This window comes from Benincasa hispida, chromosome 4 (genome assembly GCF_009727055.1).
Source record: "Benincasa hispida cultivar B227 chromosome 4, ASM972705v1, whole genome shotgun sequence".
Taxonomy (NCBI): Eukaryota; Viridiplantae; Streptophyta; class Magnoliopsida; order Cucurbitales; family Cucurbitaceae; genus Benincasa; species Benincasa hispida.
The window spans coordinates 41892548-41920024 of NC_052352.1; the positions used below are offsets into that span (position 1 = coordinate 41892548).

Genomic DNA, 27477 nt, shown 5'->3' on the forward strand with positions numbered 1-27477 from the left:
CCGTCCACCTTGATATTGACTCATGCAAACACCATCCGAAGGGGGATGCATCCTGAGGCATCTCGAGGCCAAGCATGAATCTCACGGTGTGAACATACAGGGAGAAACGTGAATGGAATCATAGACATATTTGATACACATCCTCTTCCCACTGAGTATTTTATAACCTAGGGTTTAGTTTACTTAGATAAAACATGGCTAAGGATTTTAACTAAGTGACTTTTAGGTTTTCCCAAGAGTAACTTTTACTTTGGTTTGTTGAACAACTTTTGATCATCATCCATTAAACTCTTTAACAGAGTCTTTGACCAAAACATCGCATGCTTGTTGAAAATCTATCTAATTCACCTTCCTAGGTAGGTTCCCAGGTAAGGGTGTTACGTTTCCGTCAACATAAGAACCCCAGCCTAGCCAGAACCCGCCTTAGATAAAAGGTCCCTTATAGATAGGTTTACAAAAAAATTAATCTTTTATTCCAACCAATTTAATCCTATTAAATCGAATTTAAAAGATTAATCTAGGTTACTAAACTCTTTAGAACCATTTGAACTTAGGTCTATCTCAATCCAATTTTAAAACCCTTTTTAAAAAATTTGAGTTCACCCTAAGTCCGCATGCAACTCTAAATTATTGATTTTAGGTTTAATTTCCTTTATAACACTTATAAATGGAAAACAACCACCACAATGTGAGGCTAACACATGCAAGGCATTCATAACGCTTATAAACGGCCTAAGTGTCATGCTCAATGCATTGTCCATTCATTGCTACTTATTTTAGATAACACTTATACAAAACCCGCAATGAAATAAGCAAAACATGCTTCCATTCACCCTTAGACTATAACATTTATAATAAAAGAATGATGCATGATAATGCTCAATGCATGCAAAATATACAGTTAAGTGTTAACATTTAAAAAATTTGAGTTCACCCTAAGTCCGCATGGAACCTGTCTCTGATACTAATTGAAGGAAATCGACACTCGAGATTTCTGTGAGCAACGGAAGCAAGATTATTCCAAATTACAATCATGAATCAACAATACATATACAGTCGACTTCAATACAAGCGGTTATACAAATATACAGAGAAATTACAGTATGAACATCAAAAGTACAGAAAGCAAACTGAACGTACATAAGAGGATGCGTCTCCACACTCCGATGCGCGACTTTGATCGAACAGTTACTACCACGAGCACTCGATCTACACGACCACAACACCGCACGAACACAGCACGAACTCTTCGCACTCGTCCTCAACGATCGCCTCGGTCACGAACTCGTCCGCAACAACGGACGACCTTCGCAGCACCATGAACGACCTCCGAAAAACCTCGACGGTGTCGAGTTGAGTCTGACACCACTAACAAGGCGACCTTGGTTTCTCGGTGTGAGAATCCAGAGGGTGGGCTCTGTTTGGACTTGGTGTGAGGCAGACGAACGGAGGAAAGAACGATCGTGTACACGACTGGGCAAGTGGGAGGAGTCGGGGACCTATCATATAGGTCGATGCCAAATCGTTTAGACAAAGCTATGCGATCGTCTAGCAAAAGCTATGCGATCGTTTAGCTCTATCGTTTAGCTTGGTCGATTCTACACGAACGTTTACCTTGGGCCAGCGATCGTCTAGCAAAGCTATACGATCGTTTAGTAAACACTGCACGATCGTTTAGCTAGCACCTGCATGATCGTTTACCTAACCCAGCCGTCGTTTAGTAAATCTGTATTTACTTGACGACTTTCATGAGTTTCTTTTCGCCAGAGAGAAAACTAAAATCTTTTCAATCTTTACTCTTCCATTTCAAAATAGAAAAGCGATTTCCTTTTAAAACCTTACGGTTACCATGATCAATAACCACCCACTACATTTGGTTATTTAAAAGAAAAAGTATTAATTATCTAATAATCAATATTATTATAAATATAAATGATAACCAACTTATCATACTATATTTATAACCTATAGTTTTAATATTTCATCTCATGAACATATAAACCATAGTTCTTTTTCTATTCCATGGTACTTAATGTAAATCTCATTCACATCAATCCTCCACTAGATGTATCTTATACATCATACCAATTATATCATATATAATCAAAATACCTCTTGTCAATTTGAACATTTCAAACCAACACCAAGAACTTGATCCTTCAACATGAATCCAAGCAACCAAGGGGACCTCATGGACTTGTAGATCTGAAGCCCCAACGGTACGTGAATAACTGACTAAACTTTTTAGTCATGGGATCCACCATCCATTAACTGCCATGCACTTCACTAAAGACCGACAGCTGAACTCTCCTCACTACAGATATATTATGTATCCATCTTAACCAATGAGCAGTGCGACAACCCTTCACAGATCGCTCGAAGTACAGCTGTCCAATAACCTTATGGCCCCTGTAGTTACATCTGTCTCCTTAAGTACCACATATCCCTCTAATGAACATAAATCATAGTCCTATTATGACTGATGTCTTCTCTTCCAAGGAGAAGTTGTGGCCACTATGTTCAAGCCCCGGATATTAGACCTTAAGGGAGTAATCTCTCACTTTATCCTCTGCTTCAGGAAAGGAGTGAATTCCATATTGTGAATGGTTCCCAGCTCCTAATCAGACAGTCCATGAAAAAGGTAGGCATATTGAGTTGGCAATCTGGCCACTCTCACCCATACTATCAAAGGACTGCCCTCAAAGGCAGGAGTTCATAAAACACTCAGGATTGAGGTTATGTCACCTATGGTCGTTTAGGTGAGATGCAAGTCTCTAGTATCAACGACAATTATATACAGAGTCTAGTCATCTCGTGGTTCAGGTCTTATACAAACTCTTTGTATAGGACACCCCTGCTCCACGTTCCACATGAATGGTCAGGATCTACCATTTGTAGTAGTTTACAAACACTTTGCAAACCTCTATAAAGCGAGCCGTATCCGTAGTGTCACTAGAATCAGGTATCCCACCTTAATTTTATAATACAGACCGATTTAGGTTACACTTAAGGCATGATTCACTTGTATATCACATATACATGCTTAAGTTCACATAAGATAACCAAGGATCTTTGTTTATTGGATATGAGTAAATGCCAAAATTAAATAATACTTATTTTACATTTAACAATTGTATCTTTACAAAACAACGAGACTCTGTGAGAATTAGGACATCAATCTCACATATACGTCTTACCTCATCGGTCAGATCCATAAGCTCCAGACGTTATTGAAGTACATAGACTCCATCTTCTGGTTCATTGGCTTTAATCCACTCATCCTTGGCACATCCTCCATTGCTTTCTTAAAAGACAACGGATCCTCGACCCCATCATTAGAAATGACGTTCTGGGCTTTAGTCAAACCCATGTAACGAATCCGGTGGGTTCATAACCCTCTCACTATGTCGAAGAAGTCTCAACTCTTGAGTTGGTTGACTAGATGTATCGACCTCAACAACCCTTGTTGATCTGTCAGTCGGTTCAACAACTCTTGTTGAGCCCTTAGTAGTCTCAGTCTCACTAGAAATCTCACGTAAAACATGCTTACTTCATGGCTTATGATCCCTTATGTGGTTCTCTTCCAAGAAGATAGCTGATAACTTGTAGAAATACAAGTTATTTATACCGTTTTATTTAAATTATGCAGTAAAAAGAAGGAAAAGTTGCGTCGATCGTATAGAAATTGGCTTAGAAATGCGAAAATTGTCAAGTGTCGTAAGTACACCCGCTAACCCCATTGCGATGGCAAAATGGAATGTCCAAGTATTTGTTTTGCAGGAAACAGGTTACCGTATGTGATAATCGCTCGAGAACAAAAATGAACAACGCATCCACATTGCATGTGACAATCAAACAAGAATGAAAAAGAACAATGCAATTGCAACGCATGTGATGGTCGATCATGGATTCAAACGATCAAAGCATTTCCACCGCATGCGGCAATCGATAAAAGATCAAAAAAATTACACCGCATGCGGCGATCGATTAAAGATGTAAAGAGCAACACATTTGCAAGGACTTTTAACATTGTACAGCTTTTCTGTTGTACGATTCCTACAAATTGAACGTGGAGCAGAGCAGACATTTCCACTATGCCATTGTAGGAATTATCAGTTTTTCAGAGCGGGACCACTAATGCAGAAGAAGCCAAGGTCTATAAATAGCTTCATCAAATTCGAATAATAGGAGGCTGATCTGAAGAGACAATTTAGAGAAAATCTGGGAGAAAAACGAGACAAGACTGAGAAATAAGTCTCTAGGGTAAGCAACTATTCCCATTCTCGAAGAAGAAGCTCTGTGCAAACGGTCACTTCTACCTGGAAAGCAAGCCTGAGAGGGAAGCTTTCCACTCCATTTCTACCACACACCAGCAAGCATATCGTATCCGATTGGGATTCGTGTCAAGACATTGACACTCTTTCCGTATTTGTTCTTATTTTCCTTCATCTACTGTGTTCATCTCTAATCTTTCATTCACTATCTGTAACAAACGCTGATCTTTAGATTTAAATATCATTATCGTATTCATCATCATTTCTCTGTTCTTCTCCATACATTCATCATCCATTTTCTTCATCATGTGTAACTAATTCCTAGGGTAATGGGAAGGATTAAGCGAGTGAGTTAATCCTTGTTAAGGAAATCGGCTAAGTTTAGCTAAAGCATGCTCGACGACATCTTCACCTGTGAGAGCAGAAGTAAAGATGTTATTCTGCCTAACGAAAGAAGGTTGGAAGAATGCGTTAACTAAAGTGAGAAGTATTTCCAAAGATGGAAACAACCTTGCGTTCATCATGTTCATCCCTATTTCACCATAGACATATGGAACACGGCCGATCACTAAAAGGTGTAAGCCAAGAGAAAGAGGAACCTTAGTTGCGTCCTCAACAAGATTGACAAACTTGCGATGTCCTTCCCTCAACCCATTCTCTTTCTGACATATTTCACAAGACTTTCCACCGTATTCATCAGATATTTTTGCACATCTTCATAGCTAGTCCTCACCCTGTATACTTAATTGTTTATTCATTTATTTTATCACCGTAATTTATTTTACCGCACTTTATTTATCACCGCAATTTATTTTATCATCGCTTTATTTTTATTATCGCAATTTACTTTCATCGCATTTTACTTTCAAAACTAATTCATTATTCTTTTTTTTTTTAACCGGTCGCATATACCACATTAGTATCGCCAATCCCTGTGTTCGACCTCAGATCACTCTGAGAAACTTACGTTGGAATTATACTTGGTTCCAATGCAAGAAAACTTGTGACACGTGCACTACACGAACGCATACTACGAAGCATATCATTATCATCACATACATATAGAACGTAATATCGCATATTATTGTCGCAAAGTGCACAATACATATACATATAGATAAGTCGTCAGCAGCCTAACAGGTTATTGGCGATACACGATTAAGAATAATTCTTTACAAGTTTTTGGCGTCGTTGTCGGGGATTGGCAACTTTTAGTGTTGAATATTTTTGTGGTATTTTGCAAGACAGATCTCTGCTGTACTGTCTGTTTAACGCGAAGAGCAGGCTGACGGTGTATGAGTACTAGGACTGAACTAGAATTCAAAGCCGACCTAGAGATCGAGTGTACTTTTCGCGCACAAGCACGTCAGAACCGTATAAGGCGAAGAAGAACCATGACTAACAAAAATGATAGGCCCGATGGGAATCAAAGGATAAATCGACCGACGCAAGACCCTGTTTTCCTGACAGCCGACCGCAATATCCCAATGAGGAATTATGCGACGCCAAATTTATATGACTTCTCACCCCGAATTGTAAGACCCACGGTGGAGGAGAATGCAAGATTCGAAATAAAGCTGGTCATGCTACAAATGATCTAGAATGCGGGGCAGTTTGAAGGTCTATAAGGAGAAGACCCGCACGCATACTTGACCAGCTTTGTTGAAATGTGCAATACATTCTCCATTCCTGGCGTTACTTCGGAAGGAATTAAACTGTATCTCTTCCCGTACACATTTTGGGATGAGGCAAATAGGTGGCTTATTCATTGGAGCCAAATGACATTAAATCTTGGGACTAGTTGGTCGAGCGATTCATGAAGAAATTCTTCCCGTTCGCAGTCACGCAAGAAGATGGAGGGACGTGTTGAATTTTGAACAGATGAAAAATGAGACTCTGAGCACCGCATGGGTGCGATTAAAAAGATTGGTGAAGAACTGTCCGCACATCGGGATACCCGATTGTGTTTTGATGGAAACCTTTTACAATGGCCTAGACAGATCGTCACAAGCTATTGCTGATGCCTCCGCGGTAGGAGGATTTATGGACAAAACGTACGCTGAAGCCAAGGTCATCTTAGATCGCATTTCGCGAAATACAAATGACTGGGTAGATGATGGGATGGGGGAAGTGGCCCAGAACGAAGAAAAGCAGAAAGTGCCATTGTACCTACTGATACAATGACCACATTGGCAGTATAAATGGCTGCAGTTACCTCTCTCCTTCAAACGATGGCAATTAATCATGGAACCCTCTCCCAGGGTGTAGCGCAAGTCAATGCGCTAACACAAGTGGCAGCGACAAGCTGTGCACAATGTGGAGGGGGTGATTCAGTAAAAATGTGCCCATCAAACCCACAGATAGTGTACTCGATCCAGAATAACCCTTACAGCAACATATACAACTCGTTGGTGGAATCACCCTAACTTCAGTTGGGGAGGGAACAACGACCAGGGAGGCCAAAGGAATCTGCAGAACAATTCTGGGAATCGAGGAAATCCTTTGGCTTTTCATTAGGGTCTGAATCAGAGTCACCACCAAAATAGACAATCGTACAACCAACCTTCCTCATCCAACACCTCAACAAATTCATAGTCCTTGGAAGCTCCACTCAAGCTGTATATAGAGAAAAATGATGCGAACATGCAATCGCAAGCATCTTCCATAAGGAACTTGGAGGTCCAGATCGGGCAACTGACAGCCAAGCTTAGAAACAGAACACCAGAAACGCTGCCCAGCAATTCAGAAGCCCCTGGATCAAATGGGAAGGAACAATGTCAGTAGTGACATTGTGTAGGCAAGTCTGACCACTTGCGGGGATGCGGTTTCGGTAACCCTGAAGAACCTTTTTCAATCAGCATCCCTATCACTATCTTTCATGGCTTATGATCCCTTATGTGGTTCTCTTCCAAGAAGATAGCATTTGTTGAAACAAATATTTTATTCTCACTCGGATCATAGAAGTATCTACCCTTCATTTCCCTGGGGTAGCCTACAAAGAGACAAACTTTCGAACGCGGTTTCAACTTCTTCGGGTTAGCCACAAGCACATGTGCCGGACACCCCCAAATTTTGAAATGGCGTAAACTACCTTTACAGCCTCTCCATAGGTCAAAAGATGTATTAGAAATACTTTTCAAGGGAATGTTGTTCAGAATATAGCATGCAGTCTCCACTACAAAACCCCAAAACGAGTTTGGAAGATGAGCAAAACTCATCATAGACCGAACCATGTCCAACAAGGTTCTGTTTCTCCTTTTTAATACACCATTCTACTGAGGTGTACCTGAGGCCGAGAGTTGGGACGCAATCCCATGTTCTATCATATAGTTTTGGAATTGGAGGTTCACATACTCTCCACTACGATCAGGTCGTAGTGTTTTTGTCTTCTTACCTAACGAGTTTTGAACTTCATCCTTATACTCCTTGAATTTGTCAAGAGCTTTAAACTTATGTTGCATTAGGTAGAGATACCCGTACTTTGAATAATCATCTATGAAAAAGATGAAATATTCATGCCCACCTCGAGCCCTAACATTCATCGGACCATAAAGGTTAGAATGTATAAGCTCTAAGGCTTCCTTGGCTCTGTAACCTTTTGCAGTAAAAGGTCGTTTGGTCATCTTGCCTTCGAGGCATGATTCACACACCGGCAAGACATTCTCATCGAAACTCTTTAGAAGTCCACTTTTCACTAACTTCTCAATCCTATTGAAGTTGATGTGACCTAACCTTAGATACCAAAGATGGGCATTTTCTTTAGGAGAAACATTTGGTCTTTTAGCTGTTGTTGTCGTACTGAACATTTCAGTGTTAAACAAGGTTTTTATGACTAACAGCCTTAGTACATATAAGTTACTTTCCATCGAACCAAAACCAATCTTCATTCCATTCTTGAAAATAAACATTTTATTCTCAGAAAAGGAGACGGTATACTCTTGTTCAATGAGACAAGAAACCAAGATTAAGTTTATCTTAATATGAGGAACTATGAAAACGTTATCCAGTAATAGATAACGTTTCTTGTTAAACTAAAACTTCAGCTTTCCTACAACAACAACTAAAACAACCTCACTAGTACCGACTTGAAGAGTCATCTTTCCCTATGGCAACATTTTCCAGGAGTTGAATCCTTGGTAAGATGAACTGACATGGTTGGTAGCACCCGAATCTAGGATCCAGGCACAATCATCATTCTTTACCAAACACGTCTCCAAGACCAATATATTCATATTTACAGTCTTTAGACATCCTTCTCTTTTGGAGAGTAGTGGGATCAACATCAAAACTTAAATAAGCTCCAAGTTCCATGTCAGAGAACATTTCTCTTCTATGAATCTCAACAGAGTCAGTAACATTTGCTTCCTCTTCCTGGAGTTTAACTTTGAAACTGGCACTACTGGTTTTGTCATCCATCCCTCTGTGCTAGAAAAGTAAGAACTGACGTTCAAACAAATCTTGCAACGAGTCCATGATCTTGCGTGCAATGACCATGTACTCAACCCTTTTGACCAAAGCATCAGGTATGCTAGCCAAAATGTGAAGTCGGGCCAATGAATTAGCCTTCATCCATACCTCATATGCATTACGAACACTTTGTGGTGCATAAAGGGTCGGGACTTGAGGACATTCCTCAACCATGACAAATTCGAGGTCGTTACCACGAAATACGTATTACAAGATTCTTTCCACTGTATGTAATCAGCCAAATTAAAGGTTTTAAACGAAAATACAAATACGTTGCTGAAAGCAAAAACACATTGACCTACGTTAGGTTTTAAGCAAATACCCGTTGAAAAAAACATACAACATCCAATAAGGTTTAGCAAAACTAACATGAACTCTATGTGACATCTAGTTTTGCAATGACGCTTCAAAGATTTAGGACAAAAGTCATCGAAGGGAGGTCAATTATCCCTCCTCTGAATTGAGAAATTCTCAATCAGTCATTAATACCAGAACAACTCTTGCTTCTATAACGACTAGCCATCATTGATTTGGTTAAGAGATCATTAACTTACTAAAAAATCTCTCGTAAGTGTGACCCGTTAATTTAGGCCCTAGAGATCCACCCCAAGCAGCCAATCCGAAGGGAAAAAAATCCGATTGGGGCAAAATCTAAAGAGGCCCTATCCATTTCTAGAGTTCACCTTGATCTTGACCAACTGCACAAAACCCATCCGAAGGGAGATGCTCCTAGGGCGCCACAAAGAAGTACAAAATGATCTCACGGTGTGAACTAATGGCATAGATCGTAGGACGTGTTGACGCACACCCTTCATCCACTTACTATAAACACTCTCTCCGTCCACCTTGATATTGACTCATGAAAACACCTTTCGAAGAGGGATGCTCCTAAGGCACCATGAGGCCAAGCATGAATCTCACGATGTGAACATTCAAGGAGAAACATGAGTGGAATCATTGACATATAAAATACATCTCTTCCTCCTGCTAAGTATTTTATAACCTAGGGTTTAGTTAACTTAGAAAAAACACGGCTAAGGATTTTAACTAAGTGACTGTTTAGGTTTGCCCAATAGTAACTTTTACCTTGGATAGTTGAACAACTTTTGATCATCATCCACTAAAATCTTTAACGGAGTCTTTGACCAACTGTTGCATGCTTGCAGAAAATCTATCTAATTCACCTTTCTAGATAAGTTCCTAGGTAGGGGTGTTCCATTTCCGCCAGCTTAAGTACCCTAGCCTAGACATAACCTGCCTTAGACAAAAGGTCCTTTATAGATAGATTTAATACAATTTTAATATTTTATGCCAATCAATTTAATCCTATTAAACCGATTTAAAAAGATTAAGCTAGGTTGCTAATCCCATTAGAACCTTTGGACTTAGGTCTATCTCAATCCGATTTTAAAATCCTTTTAAAACATGAGTTCACCCTAAGTTCGCATGCAACTCTTTCGTATCGATTTTAGTTCTAATTTATATTGTAACACTTACTGCAGAAACAACCAAAACCAATTACAATGCAAAGCTAACACATACAAGGCATTCATAATGTTACAATCAACCTAAGTGTCATGCTCCATGCATCGTTCATCCATTGCTACTTTTTTATATAACATTATACAAAACAAAAACGAACCAAGAAAAACATGCTTCAATACACCCTTATACTATAACGCTTATAATATAAAGATGATGCATGAATATGCTTACTACATGCACAAATATAACTCTTATATTTTCATGATGCATGCACATGCTTTCATGTAATTTCTTCATGCCATATTATAACACTTATAATACATGATGCATGAATTGCACAACCTAAGGTGGTTTCAAATCTATATGTCAAACACTTTTCCATATAGACCATATACATCTCATGTATATAAAAAAATGTTGATGAACTGGGAAAAATCGCCTCAAAATCCTCAAAACAAAAGCTAACTATTACAAAAAAAAGGAGTCTCTGGTTCAAACAGGCGAACCGGGTCTTGAACCATCTGGGTGAAACAATGCATCTCCAATGATCGTGTACCAAACATCCCTTCGATCGTCTACACGGAAGAGTAAACGCTTTACTCAATCGTTTACCTACGCTTCCAGAGCTAAACGATCGTTTAGCAACGATCGTGTACCTTTTACTATGCGATGAAACATGAGGCCACGTCTCCGCAATGCAAGCCTTATACGATCGTCTAATGATATGATGCGATGAAGCACGATCGTCTAAAACAATCGTGAGCGAGTGCCATGCTAACTACATGATCGTTTAGCGCGCGCCTTCTTCTAAACGATGAGCATCAAATGCTCCCACTCGATTGTCTACCTCCAGCATCGACGCGATCGGGTAACCAACGCTACGCGATAGACTAAACGATTTACTCTATTGTTTAGCATTAGCTAGACGATCGTTTAGTAAATACTACACGATCATATAGAAAAATTTACACCATCGTTTAGGTAAATCCCAACGATCGTTTACTTGAGGCTACACGACACAACCAACTCTTGGTCTTCTTCTCCACTGAGAACCACATCTTCATGCTTCGAAACTTCATCACAAACGATTCGACTAACTCAAACACTTTGAATTACAGACTCGATTGCATATTAATTATGCCCAAAAACAAAGGGGCCCTTACAAATTAACATTTTGTAATTGAAAGAAAGCTTTAAACAGAGACAATTAGCCTGTAAACATTAATCAACACCATCCACAAATGCATTAACAATTAAACGCAATGCAAAAAACCCATCACGACTGTAAAAAAAAAAGTTCAAAACAGAAATGAAATTTGGAATATCAGAACAACCTGGCTCTGATACCAATTGAAGAAAATCAGACATGAGGATTTCCATGAGCAGCGAAATGATCGTTCCAAATTTCACTCGTATATGAACATTAACAATTACAATCAAGAAATGAAAACATACTGGTCATGAGACAACAAAATTGCAACATGCTTTACTACACGATCAAGGGCAGAATTATGCATACCTTTGAAGACTCATCTTCAACACCTTTGATCACGAACGCTTGAACAATCAGCAAGTCTGCAACCCTGAATGCTCGAGCACTACGACCGCTACACTGCACGATCACAGCGACCACGAACACAGCAAACAACCTCTAATAAACCTCGACAATGTCGAGTTGAGTACACCACAATGGCTACCTTGGTATTCTCAGAGTGAGAATCCAAAGTTTGGGCTATGTGTGGACTTGGTTAGAGGACGAGACTGGAGGAAGAACAATCATGTAAACGATTGAGCAAGTGGGAAATGAAAAGATGTATCGTATAGATTATGCCCAATCATTTAGAAGAAGCTCCACGATCGTTCAACAAAAGCTCCGCGATCGTTTAGCTAATTAGCCAGCTGAGTGACTATCGTATAGAAACACTCCATGATCGTCTAGTCTCTTTTCAACTGTCGTTTAGTAAATCTTATTTACTCGACAACCACAGTGAGAACTTTCCGAGAATAGAATCTCTCACATAAACAGCAACTTCTAAATTTAGGAAAATTTTTTTCCATTTATCTCACAGTTACCATGAAACCACCAAGAACCTCCCACTCAATTGGTTATTAGAGAAAAAGAGATAATTATCCAATAATTAATTATGGAATAAATGATATAATGATAACTAACTTTAACCATAGCTATAAATATTATAACCTATAGTTTTAATATTTCATCTTCATGAAACAAAAGGTCAATAGGCTGTATTTTCTATTTCATGGTACCTGTAATATAATGATCATTTAATTTAATATCTCCCACCTTTGAGTATCTCATACATCATCACCGAATCATATTTCATATAATATCAATAGAAAATTACCTCTTAGTCAAATTTTAACATTTTCAAAATCAGACACCAAGACATCCTGATCCTCAACTTGAAATCCATTGATGCTACAAGGGGACCTTATGACTTGCTAGCTCAAAAGCTCAAATGGTACGTGAATAACTGCACTAAAACTCTTTTAGTCATGGGATTCCACCTATCCGTTAACCTGCAGGCACTACACTAAAACGCCAAGCTTAAACTCTCACTTACCTATAGATATATTATGTTTGTCCATATAAGCCCAATCAAAGTGCGATAACCACTTCCACAGATGCTCGTGAAGTATAGCTGGGCCCATTAACCGTTATGCAATCTGTAGTTATATCCAATCTTCTTAAGTACCAACTGATCCCTCAATGAACATAAGAAGTCATAGTCCTGTACGTTATTTTTGTTATTTGGTCAATTAATAAAAGAAAGTTTTCATTTCTTTTACTGAATTGAGTTGTGAGTGATTCGAATTTGTATTAGTCAGATGCCGATTTTTATTTTTTTTTTTTTTTTTTTTTTTACTTTTGCTAAAGATTTCAATACTAATCTAATCACTCCCAAAATTGGTACTTGTTTGTCTTTTGGTTCACATCTATTATCAGATAATAACTAACCATTTTCCACATTATGAATGTACTATTATATAGGAACTGATATTATTGTTCATCATTGAAGTTTACCACGGTTTATCTTAAATAGACAGAGATAGTTTTCTATCTCAGATAGACAATGACAGAACTCTATCACTATCTATCTCAGACAGAAATAATGTTCTATCTCTGTCTATCTCAGATAGATTATGATAGAATTCTATCACTATCTTAGACAGTGATAGTGCTCTATCTTTGGGTATTTCAATTCCAAGTTATCAATAATAGATCCACTCAGATAAACAGGTATGTATTGATGTTAAATTATTATTGTTTATCATAAACAAATATGTATCATAAACAATTATTTACCAACAACAAAAATACTGATATAATATTATTGTTTATTTTTTAAGGCTACCACTGTCTATCTCAGATAGGTAGAGATAGTATTCAATTTATGTATATCTCTGATAGACAATGATAGAATTCTATCACTGTCTATCTCAGATAGAAAGAGATAGTGCTCTATCTTTGTCTATCTCAAATAGACGATGATAGAACTCTATCACTATCTATCTCAGATAGACAAAGATAGTGCTCTATCTTTATCTGTCTCAATTCAAAGTTATTAATAATAGATCCACTCAGATAACATACTTATGTTAAATTTTTCTATAGTTGCTAAAATTCCTAAGATGGATAGTGATAGTAGAACAAGACAATTAACAAAACATAACACTATCTACCAACAACAAAATTAATAAATAGAAACTTAATTATTGTTTATCATTGAAGTTTACCATTGTCTATCTCAAGTAGACAACGATAGAACTCTATCACTGTCTATTTCTCTACCTCTGTCTATCTTATATAGACAATGATAGAACTCTACCACTGTTTATCTCAGGTAGATAGAGATAATGTTCTACCATTGTCTATCTCAGGTAGATAGAGATAATGCTCTATCTCTGTCTATCTCATATAGATAATGATATAACTCTATCATTGTCTATCTTAGATAGATAGTGATAGTGTTCTATCTTTATTTATTTTAATTCAAAGTTATCAATAATAGATCCACTCAGATAAACAAGTATGTATTGATGTTAAGTTATTATTGTTTATCATAAACAAGTATGTATGATAAACAATTATCTATGAACAACAAAAATACCAATATAATATTATTGTTTATCATTGAAGTTTACCATTGTCCGTCTCAGAAAGATAGAGATAGTATTCTATCTTTGTCTATATCAGATAGACAATGATTGAACTCTATCACTGTCTATCTCAGATAGACAGAGATAGAAAGATAGACAGCGATAGAGTTCTCTATCTCTGTCTATCTCAATTCAAAGTTATCAATAATAGATCCACTCAGATAACATACTTATGTTAAAGTTTTCTATTGTTGCTAAAGTTCCTAAGATAGATAGTGATAGTAGAACAAGACAATGAATAGAACATAACACTATCTACAACCAACAAAAATATTAATATTATTATTTATCATTGAAGTCTACTACTATCTATCTCAGATAGATAAAGATAATATTCTATCACTGTCTATCACAAATAGACAGAGATAGTGATCTATCTCTATATATTTCAAGCAGACAATGATAGAACTCTATCATTGTCTATTTGAGATAGAGAGAGAGATAGTATTTTATCTCTATCTAAGATAGACAGAGATAGTGCTCAATTTTTCTATCTATCTCAATTCAAAGTTATCAATAATAGATTCATTCAACTAACAAATATAGAGTGCAAACAATATAGAAATTATAGAAACAAATATTAGTGTTTACCATTGAAGTCTATCACGTCTATCTGAGATAGACAGAAATAGTCCTCTATCACTATTTATCTAAGATAGACAGTGATAGCCCTCTATCTAAGATAATACTCTATCACTTTTTATCTTAGACAAACAGGGATAGTGCTCTATCTTTATCTATCTCAATTCAAAGTTATCAATAATAGATCTACTCAGATAAACAAGTATGTATTGATGTTAAAGTTTTTCAATAGTTGCTAAAGTTCCTAAGATAGATAGTGATAGTAGAACAAGACAATAAACAAAACATGTTAATTTCATAAATTCCAGAAGTAGTTGATTGTCAACAAGTAGAAAGAAACTTACAAACTGTATAAAGTAGAAAACTAAGTACAAAGAAATGTTCAATTTGAAGCTTTACAAACTGTATAGAGTAATTCTACAATCAAGACTGAGATTGAGATCGAGATTGGGATTTAGGTTGAAATTGAGTTTGGGGAATGTTCAAGCTAAAGCTTGGAGTAATGTCCATCATCAATTTTGCATATTCTTGAGTTGAAGTTCGAGGTTGTACTTCGTTCTTCTTCTCAGGTTTCTTCTTGATATTCTTTGCATATATTTTTTTGGTTGATTTTCGTTGTCTTTTTAGTCTTTCCTTTTGAAAGTGTGCGTCTTCTAGTAATTTTGTTATAAACTTTTTACACTTGCCCCGTTCTTGTTGCTTTTCCTTCTATCTTTCCCCTTCTGTTTGAATCTCTTCATCTATATCCTCTTTACTATCATTTTCTTGTTTTATTTCATCTTCCTCATCAATAATTTACTTCCGCTTTTGGTTTCTCATTGGTCTCTCCTTTTGAAAGAGAATCTCTTCACTTTCTTTCTTATTAGTATCTTCCTCTTCATTGTGCTCTTATTGAACTTGTTCTTTCTCATTTTGCTATTTTTCTACTTGATATGCATTTACTTTTTCTTGGTCTTCTTCTAGTTTCTCTTCATCTACTTTCTCTTGCTCTTCTTCTACATGTTCTTCATCTTCTTTTTCCTTCTCAATTTTCTCTTCTTCATCAATTTGTTGCAAGAACATATTGGAGTTCATACGAAGGATACTGAATGATAGATAATGATAGGCTACTATCATTATCTATTCATCACGTATATAAACAACAATATTTAAGATGTGTATAAGAGACAGGATAAAAACCTCCCACTTGATCGGTTAATGGAGAAAACATAACCATCAACAATTATCTAATAATTGTTTTATTATAAATAAATATAATAACTAATTTATCATATTATATTTATAACCTATAGTTTTAATATCATATCACATGTAATATTTAAACTATAGTTCTTTTCTCCTTTATGACATTTAATATAAATCATATTTATATTAATTCTTCCATTTAATATATCTAATACATCAAATCAATTATATCACATATAATTGAATCAATTTAATTATATGATATATAATCAAATTCCCTCTTTTTAATTTGAAAATTTCAAAATAACCCAAAAACTGATTCTCAATTTGAATCCATTGAGCTACTAAGGGGACCTTATGGACCTGTAGCTTGAAGCTCAAACGGTACGTGAATAACTGACTAAACTCTTTAATCACGATATCCACCATCCGTTAACTACCGAGCATTCCACTAAAGACTGACAGTTGCGCTCTTCACACTACAGATATATTTATTTGTCCAACAGTACGATGACCTTTCACAAATCACTCGTAAGTACAGCTGGGCTAATTTACCGTTCTGTAGTTACATCTAACTCCTTAAGTACCACTGATTCCTCTAATGAACAACACATCATAGTTCTAATATGAGTGAACACTTCTTGGGTCATGAGAAGGTGTAGTGCTACATTATTCAAGCTCCGGAATCAGCCCTTAAAAGAGCAATCTATCTACTTACCCTACTTCGGGGAAGGAGTGAATTCCGTCTTGTGTAGTTGAGTTTTCAACTCCCCAATCAGACGAATCTCCAAAGTGGTAGGATTGAGTCGGCGATTTGGCCACTCACACCCATGCAAATCAAAGGACAACCCTCATAAGTAGGAGTTCCCAACTCACTCAGGATTAAGGTCATGTTACTTATGGTCATCCTAGTGAAATGAAAGTTTCTGTCATGAACGACGTTAGATAACAAGATTAAACATTTCATGGTCTGGTCTTATACAAACTTCTTTGTATAGGATACCCCCACTCGCATGTCTCTACATGAATGACCAGGATTAGATCACTTGTAGCACTTTACAATACTTGTAATATCTACAAAGCAGGTCGTATCCGTAGTGTCACCAGGATAAGGTTTCCCTCCTTTATCCATATACTACAAACCATTTAGGTTATCACTTAAGGCACGATCCACTTGTATGTCTCCACATACATGTTTAAGTTACAACGATAACCAGGGATCTTTGTTTATTGGTTTGTGGTTAATGCAACTAAAATATCTCATATTTCATAGAAAATAGTGAAGAAAATATCTCATATTATTATATCATAAATGTTTGTTCATACACGTGTTTACAAACTACAGGACCGTACGAGATTTAGGGCATCAACCTCAACAAGACAGAGATAAAATATTACACTGTGTATTTTTAAAGTGATAGACAATGAAAATGTTCTCATTTAAGGAATTACTTGCATCTTCTGTTTCGAAAATGTTCTAATTTAGAGTTCTCCACTCATCTAACTCCAAACACTTCCATATGATGATTCTTGGATCTTTGATTCCAAGTTTTCTTCCAAATCCAACATCTAAATCGGAAAGTTTAAGGATTGTCTCAAAAGCCCAATAAACTAATGCTAGTGAGAATCCTTAAAGGTAGAAAACATCCTTCTTAGTATATGACGCTCTCTTTAAGAATTGATAGGTTAGGTTGTGAGAAAATCTTCCCAATGATAGTCTTTGAAGACTTGTTCATCATCTAAAATGTTTTGATATTTGAAATTGACATGGTTGTGTTGTTGCTTAGAGATCAAAAAAGCTTCTAGGATGTAGAGATTGGCTAATTTAACTTTCATTGACTCTTCCTCCTCATTGCGTAGTGCTTTGAAAGTTCTCTCTATATCTCTTCTAGTTATATGATCATCATGAAGGAAAAAAGTATTCCTAAGTTCAGACACTTTTCTTTGTCCTAAATCTAATTGAGGGAATTTGTGGCCTTTCAATTCAGTTACTAAACAAAATTCTTTCGACCCAAATTCTACTATATGACCATTAAAGTTAAATGCAAGGACATTTGGCTTTTTTGTATAGCATTGTCTTTTTACTAAATAGTTGAGGAATTGTCGGGTATTTTGGTCATTTTAGTATTAAGAAAGTGTCCAGATGGGCCACTCCAAACTTTTGGAAAAATTGTTTCATCTAACTTTGATTTATCAAATTTAAGACTTCTACACTAACGTAGACTGTAACACTTAAGTTTCTGTTCTCATTTTTCATGATCAATTCATGTTCCACCTGTTGAAAAGATATATTTAATAGTACGTTAGAAAGTAAAATTTGAATAACACCAACTACTATTACTATCAATAATATTCTACAATATCTATGAGATAGTATTCTATCTCTGTTTATCTCAAGTAAATAGAAATAGGACTCTATCACTGTCTATCTGAAATAGACAGAGATAGTGCTATGTCTCTGTCTATCTCAGTTCAAAGCTATGAATAATAGATTCACTCAACTAAACAAATACAAACGATATAGAAAGTATAGAAACAACTATTAGTGTTTATCATTGAAATATAATCTCTGTCTATCTTAGATAGGCAATGATAGAACTTTATCACCGTCTATCTGAGATAGACGGAGATAGTATTCTATCTCTATCTATCTCAATTCAAATTTATTAATAATTATCCACTCAACTAAACAAATATAGAAATATAGAGTGTAAACGATATAGAAACTATAGAAACAAACATTAATGTTTACCATTGAACTCAATCACTGTCTATCTGAGATAGATAGAGATAGTGCTCTATCTCTGTCTATCTCAATTCAAAGTTATGAATAATAGATCCACTCAACTAAACAAATATAGAAATATAGAGTGCAAACGATATATGAACTACAAAAACATATATCAGTATTTACCATTGAACTCTATCACTGTCTATCTTAGATGCACGATATAGTATTCTATCTCTGTCTATCTAAGATAGAGGTGATAAAACTCTCACTATCTATCTTAGATAGATAGAGATAATACTCTATCTCTGTCTATCTTAATTTAAATTTATCAATAATAGATGGATTAATGTTAAAGTTTTTGCTAAAGCTCCTAAGATAGATAGTTGAATACAAGTACATTATTAAATAAGCATGATGCACAACAAGTATGTATCGATGTTAAAGTTCTATTTATACATGGAGAATTTGAAGTTATCAACTTCTTTAATTTTACCTTCTTCTTCTCTTCAGATTTGTTTCTTTTTGCTCTAGTTGTTAATGATTCAACTTTAATTATTTTCTTTCCTTTTCCTTTGCTTCCATCAACTTTGACTCCTTTTTTGCTTACCATCTAATTAAACAAAATTAGGTTCAATAATGCTTAATAATTATGATTACATAGAGGAATTAATGAAATGAAAAGAATTAATGAATTAACCTTGAAGGATTTGATGGTAGATTGTAACCTTGAAGAATCAAAAGTAGCAATGAGAGAAGAAAATAAAGAAATAGGACAGAGGAAGAAGAAGAAGGAAAGACAAAAAATAATGAAGCAGTAGCGACGAGAGAAGAAAATGAAGTAGTGGAAGAAGGAGAAGCCGACGATATAGAGAGCGATAGGTTATCGTGTAGTATATGAGGATTGGTTGCTGTTAGAAGAAAAAGATGTGGGAAGACATAGGTATCGGGCGTGAGCGTGGGTTTTGGATAATTCGATTAATCGTTGGACGGGTCGCGATTTTTTGTGTAGGTTGGGATATTTTCGGTATTTCACATGTTGGGTTGGGCTTTCTTCCATTCTTTTTGGTTTCTTTTTTAATTTTGCATTAATTGTAAATAATTTGGATTTTTTTATTACATTTGAAAATACCCCTTAAAAACAAGATTTTTTTTTTAATTTGACAACTTAGATGTGAAATTACACTATATAACCCTATAAGCAATCATTAAAAGGGGCAAATGGGGAATTCAAAATTTTCTCTCTCATAGCCCATTTTAGATAGTATAAATTATAACTCATATATATTTTTATGATGTTTGTCTAAAGTTTGTAATAGATATTTTAGATTTTGATATGTAACATTTGAGTTTTATGAAATTTTCGTTACTAATATGTAATGTACGCAAATTTAAATATTTTAAGTTAATAAAAATGTAATTAAAAAGAAAAAAAAAGTAAATAACCCGACATCCCAACCCAAATTTTAAGGGTTTAGTTAGAAACCCTATTCGAGTCACTCGGGTATCCAACCCGACCAACTCGAATTTTCAGGTTGGTTCAAGAAATTCTCCTAATCCAACCCACATACACCCTTAGTTTTCACATCTCAACTCCTCAGCCAACTTTAGACTTGAAAAGAGAGTCAAAGCTCCCTTAGCCTCAACATCCACACAACATGAACGATCCATTGACTGAGCAATAATGACATCCTCCTACCTATTACTAATAACAACGCCTAGACTAGCTCCAAATTTTTTCTAGATGACATGCCGTATAAACATTCAATTTCAGGCTACTGCTCATTGACGACATCCAACATAGGATCGTACCCTGTTCCATTGTGCAACTACTCGTAAATGAAATAGATGTGTAAACTCCAAGCACCTTAATGGTGAGTAGGGTTGGCAATAGGACCGAGGTGAGACAAGGGGATTCCCCATCCCCGTCCTCGCGGGGGTATTTCTCTCCATCCCCATTGGGGGCCCCAATCCTACCGCCCCGTCCCCAACTAAGGACTCGACGGATTGACCCTTATCCCCTATCAAATCGAAGATTCTCCACCTCGATCTGACCTCGTGGGGATTTTTGCCAACCCTAGTGATGAGTTACACCTTTACTAAGATATTTTAATTTAAAACATTAACTAGTAATTATATTAAAAAAAATTGCTATTACCAATTACCCACCGAATTGGCCTCAGACTAGATATGTCCAATTTCCCCATGGGAACAAGGCCCCGGGGCCCCGCCCCGAATGGGGCAGGGATTCCTCGATTAGGTGGGGAATGGGGAGGGAGTGGGGGAAAAAATTTCTCGTGAGCTAACCGGGGACGGGGAATGTCCCCAGCCCGACCCCATTCTCCATCCCCACCTTGATTAGCTTTTACATATTTATTTGGTATAATTATTTAATGTTATGTTATTATTATTATTATATAAATATTACATTTAAATTTCAAATTTGATTATTTATTGGTAAAAATAATGAATATGTTTAAATTGAATGTTTAAATTTAGGTTATATATGTGAATAATTTGATTTATATTTATTTATTTCTACTAAAAAATTAATTAGCTTTTTTAGGCTAAAATTTGATTAATTTATTTTTAAATTCAAATAGTCATATAAACTGACCATAATAAACAATTTGGTGATAAAATTAATTATTTAATTAAAATTTGAAAGTGATTTAAATTAATTGGTTTTTTTAAAAAAAAGTAACGGATAAAAATTTCCACGATAACCCGATCCCTGCGAATTTTCTGCTGGGAATCCTGCCCTAATGCTTATAAAAAATTTCATGGGATGGGAATGAAATGGGGAGTGGGAACGGAGATGGAAATGGCATGCTGACTCTATCCTATCCCATGGACATCTCTACCCACACCAGCTCGAACCGAAAAACCATAGACCGAACCTACGTTCATCCTCCTCGTCAACACAACGCTATTCACCGCTAGGTATTTAACAAAAGAACTCTTCAATCTGCAAGACACAGAGAGGGAAGGAGAATGAGGGGCTTAGGAAGACTGATTCTCCGAGCTCGAAGAATTCCATTAATGGCTTTTCACGGAGGTGGGAAGACTCGATTCTTCTCAGCCGCAACAACTTCTTCCATGTTCGGCGGTGAAGAAGCTGCTTCCTGTTCTATATCGTCTAGAAATTGCTCCAATTCTTACTTGCGCTCATGGAAATCGAATCAATTCGGAGGTGCGTGGGCTTTGACGAACCCTTAATGGAAAAGTTGTGTATCAGATGTATTTGTTTTTGTATATATGTGTTTAAATTTTGTTGCATTCAGGACAGAGGAGAACGATGTTCATCCAAACTCAATCAACACCCAATCCTTCGTCTCTCATGTTCTATCCTGGAAAACCTGTTATGGAAGTTGGGAGTGCTGATTTTCCTAACGCGCGTTCTGCTATGAACTCCCCCCTAGCAAAGGCCCTTTATGGTGTCGATGGTACATTTTTTAACCCATATTATCTTTATAGATTTCTGTTGGATTTTCAAATTGGAAAACTGTTTTCCTTCATCTGCCAATGCCTCCATTTTCGAATGTCTCAAAGAAACCATAGCTGTTGATCTTCAGAGGTCTGGAAATGTATCAGCGTTAACGTTGAGGGTTTTCTTTCCCCTTTTTTGTGTGTATGTGTATTGGTTTTTTTTTCCCCAATCTCTATCTTTTTCCTTTCAATTTTTCCATTTTTCCATTTTCCAATATTTAACTCAACTATACTTCTATTCATTTCAAACTCCGCACCGCATTTTTTTTCCCTTTTCACGGTAACATTCTGATTTCTGAATACGAATTCCTTCAAGTATCATCTAATTTCCTAAATGTGAAGACTGGATTCAGTAAACTTGTTGATATTTGAATGTTCTTTCTTACAAGTGTACATTGTTGTTTTTCAATTTTCAAGTTTGAATTTAGTTGAGTGCTTCTTCTCTCTCTATGAAAATGATTGTTTTCTAAATGAAGTTAGTTTTGATTGTTTTCTAAATGTAGTTAAGTCATCAACAGTATCTTTTATATGATTGTGTTGATTGACTTGTGGACTTTGAATGAGTGAATTCAGTATTTAGTCTAAACATGGGTTGCTGGTGTAATATGCTCACGATGAATATTTTAATTGATATAATAACTTGATGATGGATTACTAGCATTCCCACTGGTTTTATTGATTCCTGGTGTGGGGCTTTCTCGATTGCTTGTGCAGGTGTTGTTCGAGTCTTCTTTGGATCAGATTTTGTTACTGTAACAAAATCAAATGATGCTTCTTGGGATTTCCTAAAGCCTGAAATTTTTGCTGCAATCATGGACTTCTATTCTTCTGGGCAACCACTGTTTCTAGACTCTAAAACTGCTGCTGCCATGGACACAGCCATCAAAGAAGTATGTGTTCTAACTGGTTCACTTCCTTGTTAGATTTTTACTCATTAAGAAGCAAATCAAATTTTCAGATCACATAGTGGTTGCTTTTCTCCAAACTTTTTAATAATTAAGCAGTAATCAAAGAGTTGATACACTTGTTTATTTTCTCTGTGGGGATATTTATGATGATTTATGTTATTTTATGTGTTGATTGCAAATTATGCATTTCTATATTATTTTCTTTCCTCTCTTGCTATACTCTACATAATGTAATACCAGGTCGAACAAGGGTTCCTTGGTGAAACTACATTAATTAATATACATAGATTTTTTATGTTCCTTAAGTACTAATATAGAAATATGAAATCATACTTCAGATTTAAAGTACTTGAGGCTCATGGTATTAATAGCATAATGTGGTGCCTTGCAGTTCTATTCATGGTAATGTTACTTCTATGGAAGACTTGTGCACTGTTTTCTTATTGAACTTACTATTTTACAATCTTACTCCTTTGGGTACAAGTACAACTTTGGCTAAGAACTTGTTTTCTGATCTCCATATTGATCTTTTTGATGGACATCCAATTTTCTCTTAATCAAATTAGTAATCTTTTGTTTTTTCCGTCCTGTTTTTTATTGTTAAGTGATGGGCTTTTCCATTATTAATACAAAAGGAGGGATATGCAAGCTATTGTGCCACTTGTGGGGACCTAGAGAATTGACAAGGACTTACACAAAGTTACTGTAATTGTATTTTGTTTCCAGTCAGTGAAATTCTCTGATTAGTTGTTATTAAAATGAGTATGTTTAGTTAATGAAGTTGAGTTACTTACCCACAAGATGAGTTTGTCCACATCTTCTATTTGATGTCAATTAATATTTTTGTAATATTTAATTTTGAGGTTCTTGACCTCATGGTGGTTGTTTTTCGTGCTGCAAGTATTGAATCTTTCCTTAAAAGGTATATGTTCTAGTAGATTGATACAGCTCGGTTCTTAATAGATTCTCTACTTGTGCCTACTTTTTAGGATGATTCTGAAACTGTTGCTATGATTAAAGAGCTGCTTGAGACTCGTATTCGACCGGCAGTGCAAGATGATGGTGGAGATATTGAATACAGGGGATACAACGAGTAGGTTTTGCTGCATTCAGTTAAAGGTGTCCGTACAGCATCAGGAGTTTTATGCATGATTTCTTATATATATTGAATTTTGCGTTTCTGTGTTCTTCAGAGAAACTGGAATTGTCAAATTGAGAATGCAAGGAGCATGCAGTGGCTGCCCAAGCTCATCCGTCACTCTAAAATCTGGCATTGAAAATATGTTGATGCATTATGTACCTGAGGTGAGAGTTATAAGATCTTTATATATTTGTAAGCTCATGTTTGTATGCAGTATGTACCCTAGAGAGGGGGATAACTAATGTAGAGAATCACCTTTTTTTTTTTTTTCCTTCTTATATATATGTGTGTATGTGTATATATACATGTATGTATGTGTGTGTGTATATATGTATGTAAACACAATTTTCATTACCAAAAGGAGAATTACAAAGGAGGGGGAGATGAGATATCCCCATACACCATGTTACAGAACAGAAGTCCTACTGTAAATATGAGTTAGGCTATAATTACAAAAGAATTTAGAGGTAGAAGACCAAGTAGAAGCAAAAAGAGTGACAAGAACTAAAAAAAAAAACGTCCCTATTTAGTTCATGGCCCAAAAAACAGAAATAGAATAATGTTACATGGATGCTTAGTTCTGGTATGTCGCTCCTTTCCTCGTGTTTTGTTCTTATGTTTCTTAGAACCATAAACTTTTTTTTTGGGTTGGATTATCAATGATTTGAATGTTTATTCTCAATTTATAGGTGAAGGGCGTGGAACAAGAATTTGACCTTGACGAAGAGGATGTAAAGTCAACCAGCCAGATGGAGTAAAGAATGAGTTGGTCTATTCATTCCATCATTCCATGTTATATTGAGCCACATCAATGATCTTGAGGATTATACCGTATGGGTTAGTTGTTTCATTCTTTGTTAGGTTGAGCCAGAACACTGATCTCGAGGGTGACCAGATCATGCGAGTACTTGTTTTTGTGCAGAGAATAAAAAGGCCGTTGAGGTCGAATTATTTCATGGTTTATAGAGCAGAGTACCATGTAACTTTTATTCCTAGCTAAGAAAAGAAGTCTGTGAATATTGAACCGTAACTGGGATTTCAAAGGCTTAACATATTTTGGACATGACAAACGTATATGATAATGTAAGAGAGATTCGATTGTTCATTTAATAATAGTATTTTTGTTCTATGTATTGCAATGTCAGGACATTTTCAAATATTGCTGTTAATATTACAGGCCTGTTCGAGCATAGTTCAGTAGATAAAAATACTATAAATATCATTTCAAAGATTTATAGTTCAATCCTTCCTCTCACGATTCTTGAGCATCCCAGATATATATTTATATCATAGGATGAGAAATGTGGGATGGTGGAAGCCATTTTTCTCTAGGTTGAGATTTTCATTTGCTGTAAAAGAGGCTTGACATTGTTTAATGCAGAGCTTTATTGCCAAGTTGCTTAATCTTTTTGACAATGCATGTTGTGGATGTAGTTGCTACTTTATATCTGCAAGTAATTTCCTATAGTTCATTTGTTGATTTGTGATTATGGATTTTGAATATTTAAATGTCCTCTTTAAACAAATATTCATGCTGAGTGAATCTTTATGCATCAACCAGCTTGTTTCTGTAGGCTATGGATCGATGTGGCAATTCATTTAAGAGGCAGGCTTAACGCAATTTTGTATTGTTTTCTTTTGTTTCCCTCTTTTTTCCTTCTTTCCTCCACTTTATTCATGAGCATTCAGACCTATTGGTTTTGCTGCATTTGCTAGTCCAAGAAGCAGGTGATCGATCAATCACCATAGTTTAAGACTTTCAATTTGGTAACATTTTTTTTGTCATAATTAAATCAATAAACTTAGTTCGTGAACATTCAAGTTTGTAGTATTTATTTGGATTAGGTCTATCCTTAAAAAATATTTAATAGATCTCTAAGAGTATGGTAAGAAACTTGAGAACGGAAATTTGAAAACAAGGGAAATGAAAACAATATTGTATTTCATATTTTTATGTGTGTTTGGTAGTAGATTAAAAAAATTGGATTCTAATTTAAATAATGGTTAAAAATGTGATATTATATTTATAAATCATTAAATTTTTAAGTTTGTGATCCACTAAGTATTAGTTGACAATAAACTAAGGAAATTATCGAAAATAGCACCTTTGAGTTTTTCATCTTACAAAATTAGCACTATTTTTTAAAGCTCATATAGTTTTTCTCGATAGATCTCTGGCGAGATCGACATCAAGATTTAGACAAAAAAAATTAATTTTTTCTAACTTCTCGATACATATCGAAGAGATTACACCGAGATTCTAGTAATTTTTCTAAAATATTATGTGAACTTCATAAATCTTATATTAAATCTTATATATTTTAAAATTTTCTCCAAATATTATATCAAAATCTTACGTAACTTTTTAAATCTTTAGCCCAAATTCTAATTTCTATCCTAATGAATTTTTTTTTTACATGGATCTCAAGTGATAGATTTTGATTTTTTATTTTTTTTAAAGTAAAATGTGGAAAATATATAAAATCTCGATATGAATCTCGAGCAGATTAGCATTGAGATTGGTGAATTCTCGGGCAGATTGTTGGGGATTGGTGTCCTAAATCTCTCTATATTCTCGTAATTTGTAAATTATGTATAAACAAATTGTTATTATTAAAATAATTTTTATTTTATGAGCAAACACTCAATCCAATAAACAAAAATCAGGTGGATCATGTTTAAATGATAACCTAAATGGTCAGTAGGAGATCGATAAGACTGGGTACTTTATCTGGGTAACACTATAGATACGACCCGCTTTGTAGATGTTACAAGTGTTGTAAAGTGCTATAAATGATCTGATCTTAGTAGAGACTTACATTTCACCAGGATGACCATATGTGACATGACCTGAATCCTGAATGAGTTGTAAACTACTGCCTATGAAGGCGGTCCTTTAATTTGCACGGGTGAGAATGACCAGATCGTCGACTCAATATGCCTACCATTTTAGGGATTCGTCTGATTGGGGAATTAGAAACACAACTACACAAGACGATTCTGAGGCTTGAATAATGTGACCACACCCTCTCTTAG

General features: G+C 35.7%; 1 protein-coding gene across 1 annotated transcript; it reads left to right on the plus strand.

Annotated features, from left to right (window-relative positions):
* Window positions 1-21788: 21788 nt before the first annotated feature.
* LOC120075042 (nifU-like protein 4, mitochondrial) lies at window positions 21789-25585 on the plus strand. Its single transcript, XM_039028191.1, has 6 exons — window positions 21789-22096; window positions 22188-22349; window positions 23107-23282; window positions 24290-24393; window positions 24494-24605; window positions 25131-25585. Exons 1-6 carry the CDS (start codon window positions 21898-21900, stop codon window positions 25197-25199), a joined length of 822 nt encoding a protein of 273 aa, XP_038884119.1. The 5' UTR covers window positions 21789-21897; the 3' UTR covers window positions 25200-25585.
* Window positions 25586-27477: the final 1892 nt, after the last annotated feature.

Bases quoted from the DNA above. Each gene is read 5' to 3' on its own strand.
- LOC120075042 (XM_039028191.1), top strand. From the start codon at position 21,898: ATGAGGGGCTTAGGAAGACTGATTCTCCGAGCTCGAAGAATTCCATTA. The intron at 22,097-22,187 runs GTGCGTGGGCTT...TGTTGCATTCAG, and splicing joins GAAATCGAATCAATTCGGAG to GACAGAGGAGAACGATGTTC. The intron at 24,606-25,130 runs GTGAGAGTTATA...CTCAATTTATAG, and splicing joins TGATGCATTATGTACCTGAG to GTGAAGGGCGTGGAACAAGA.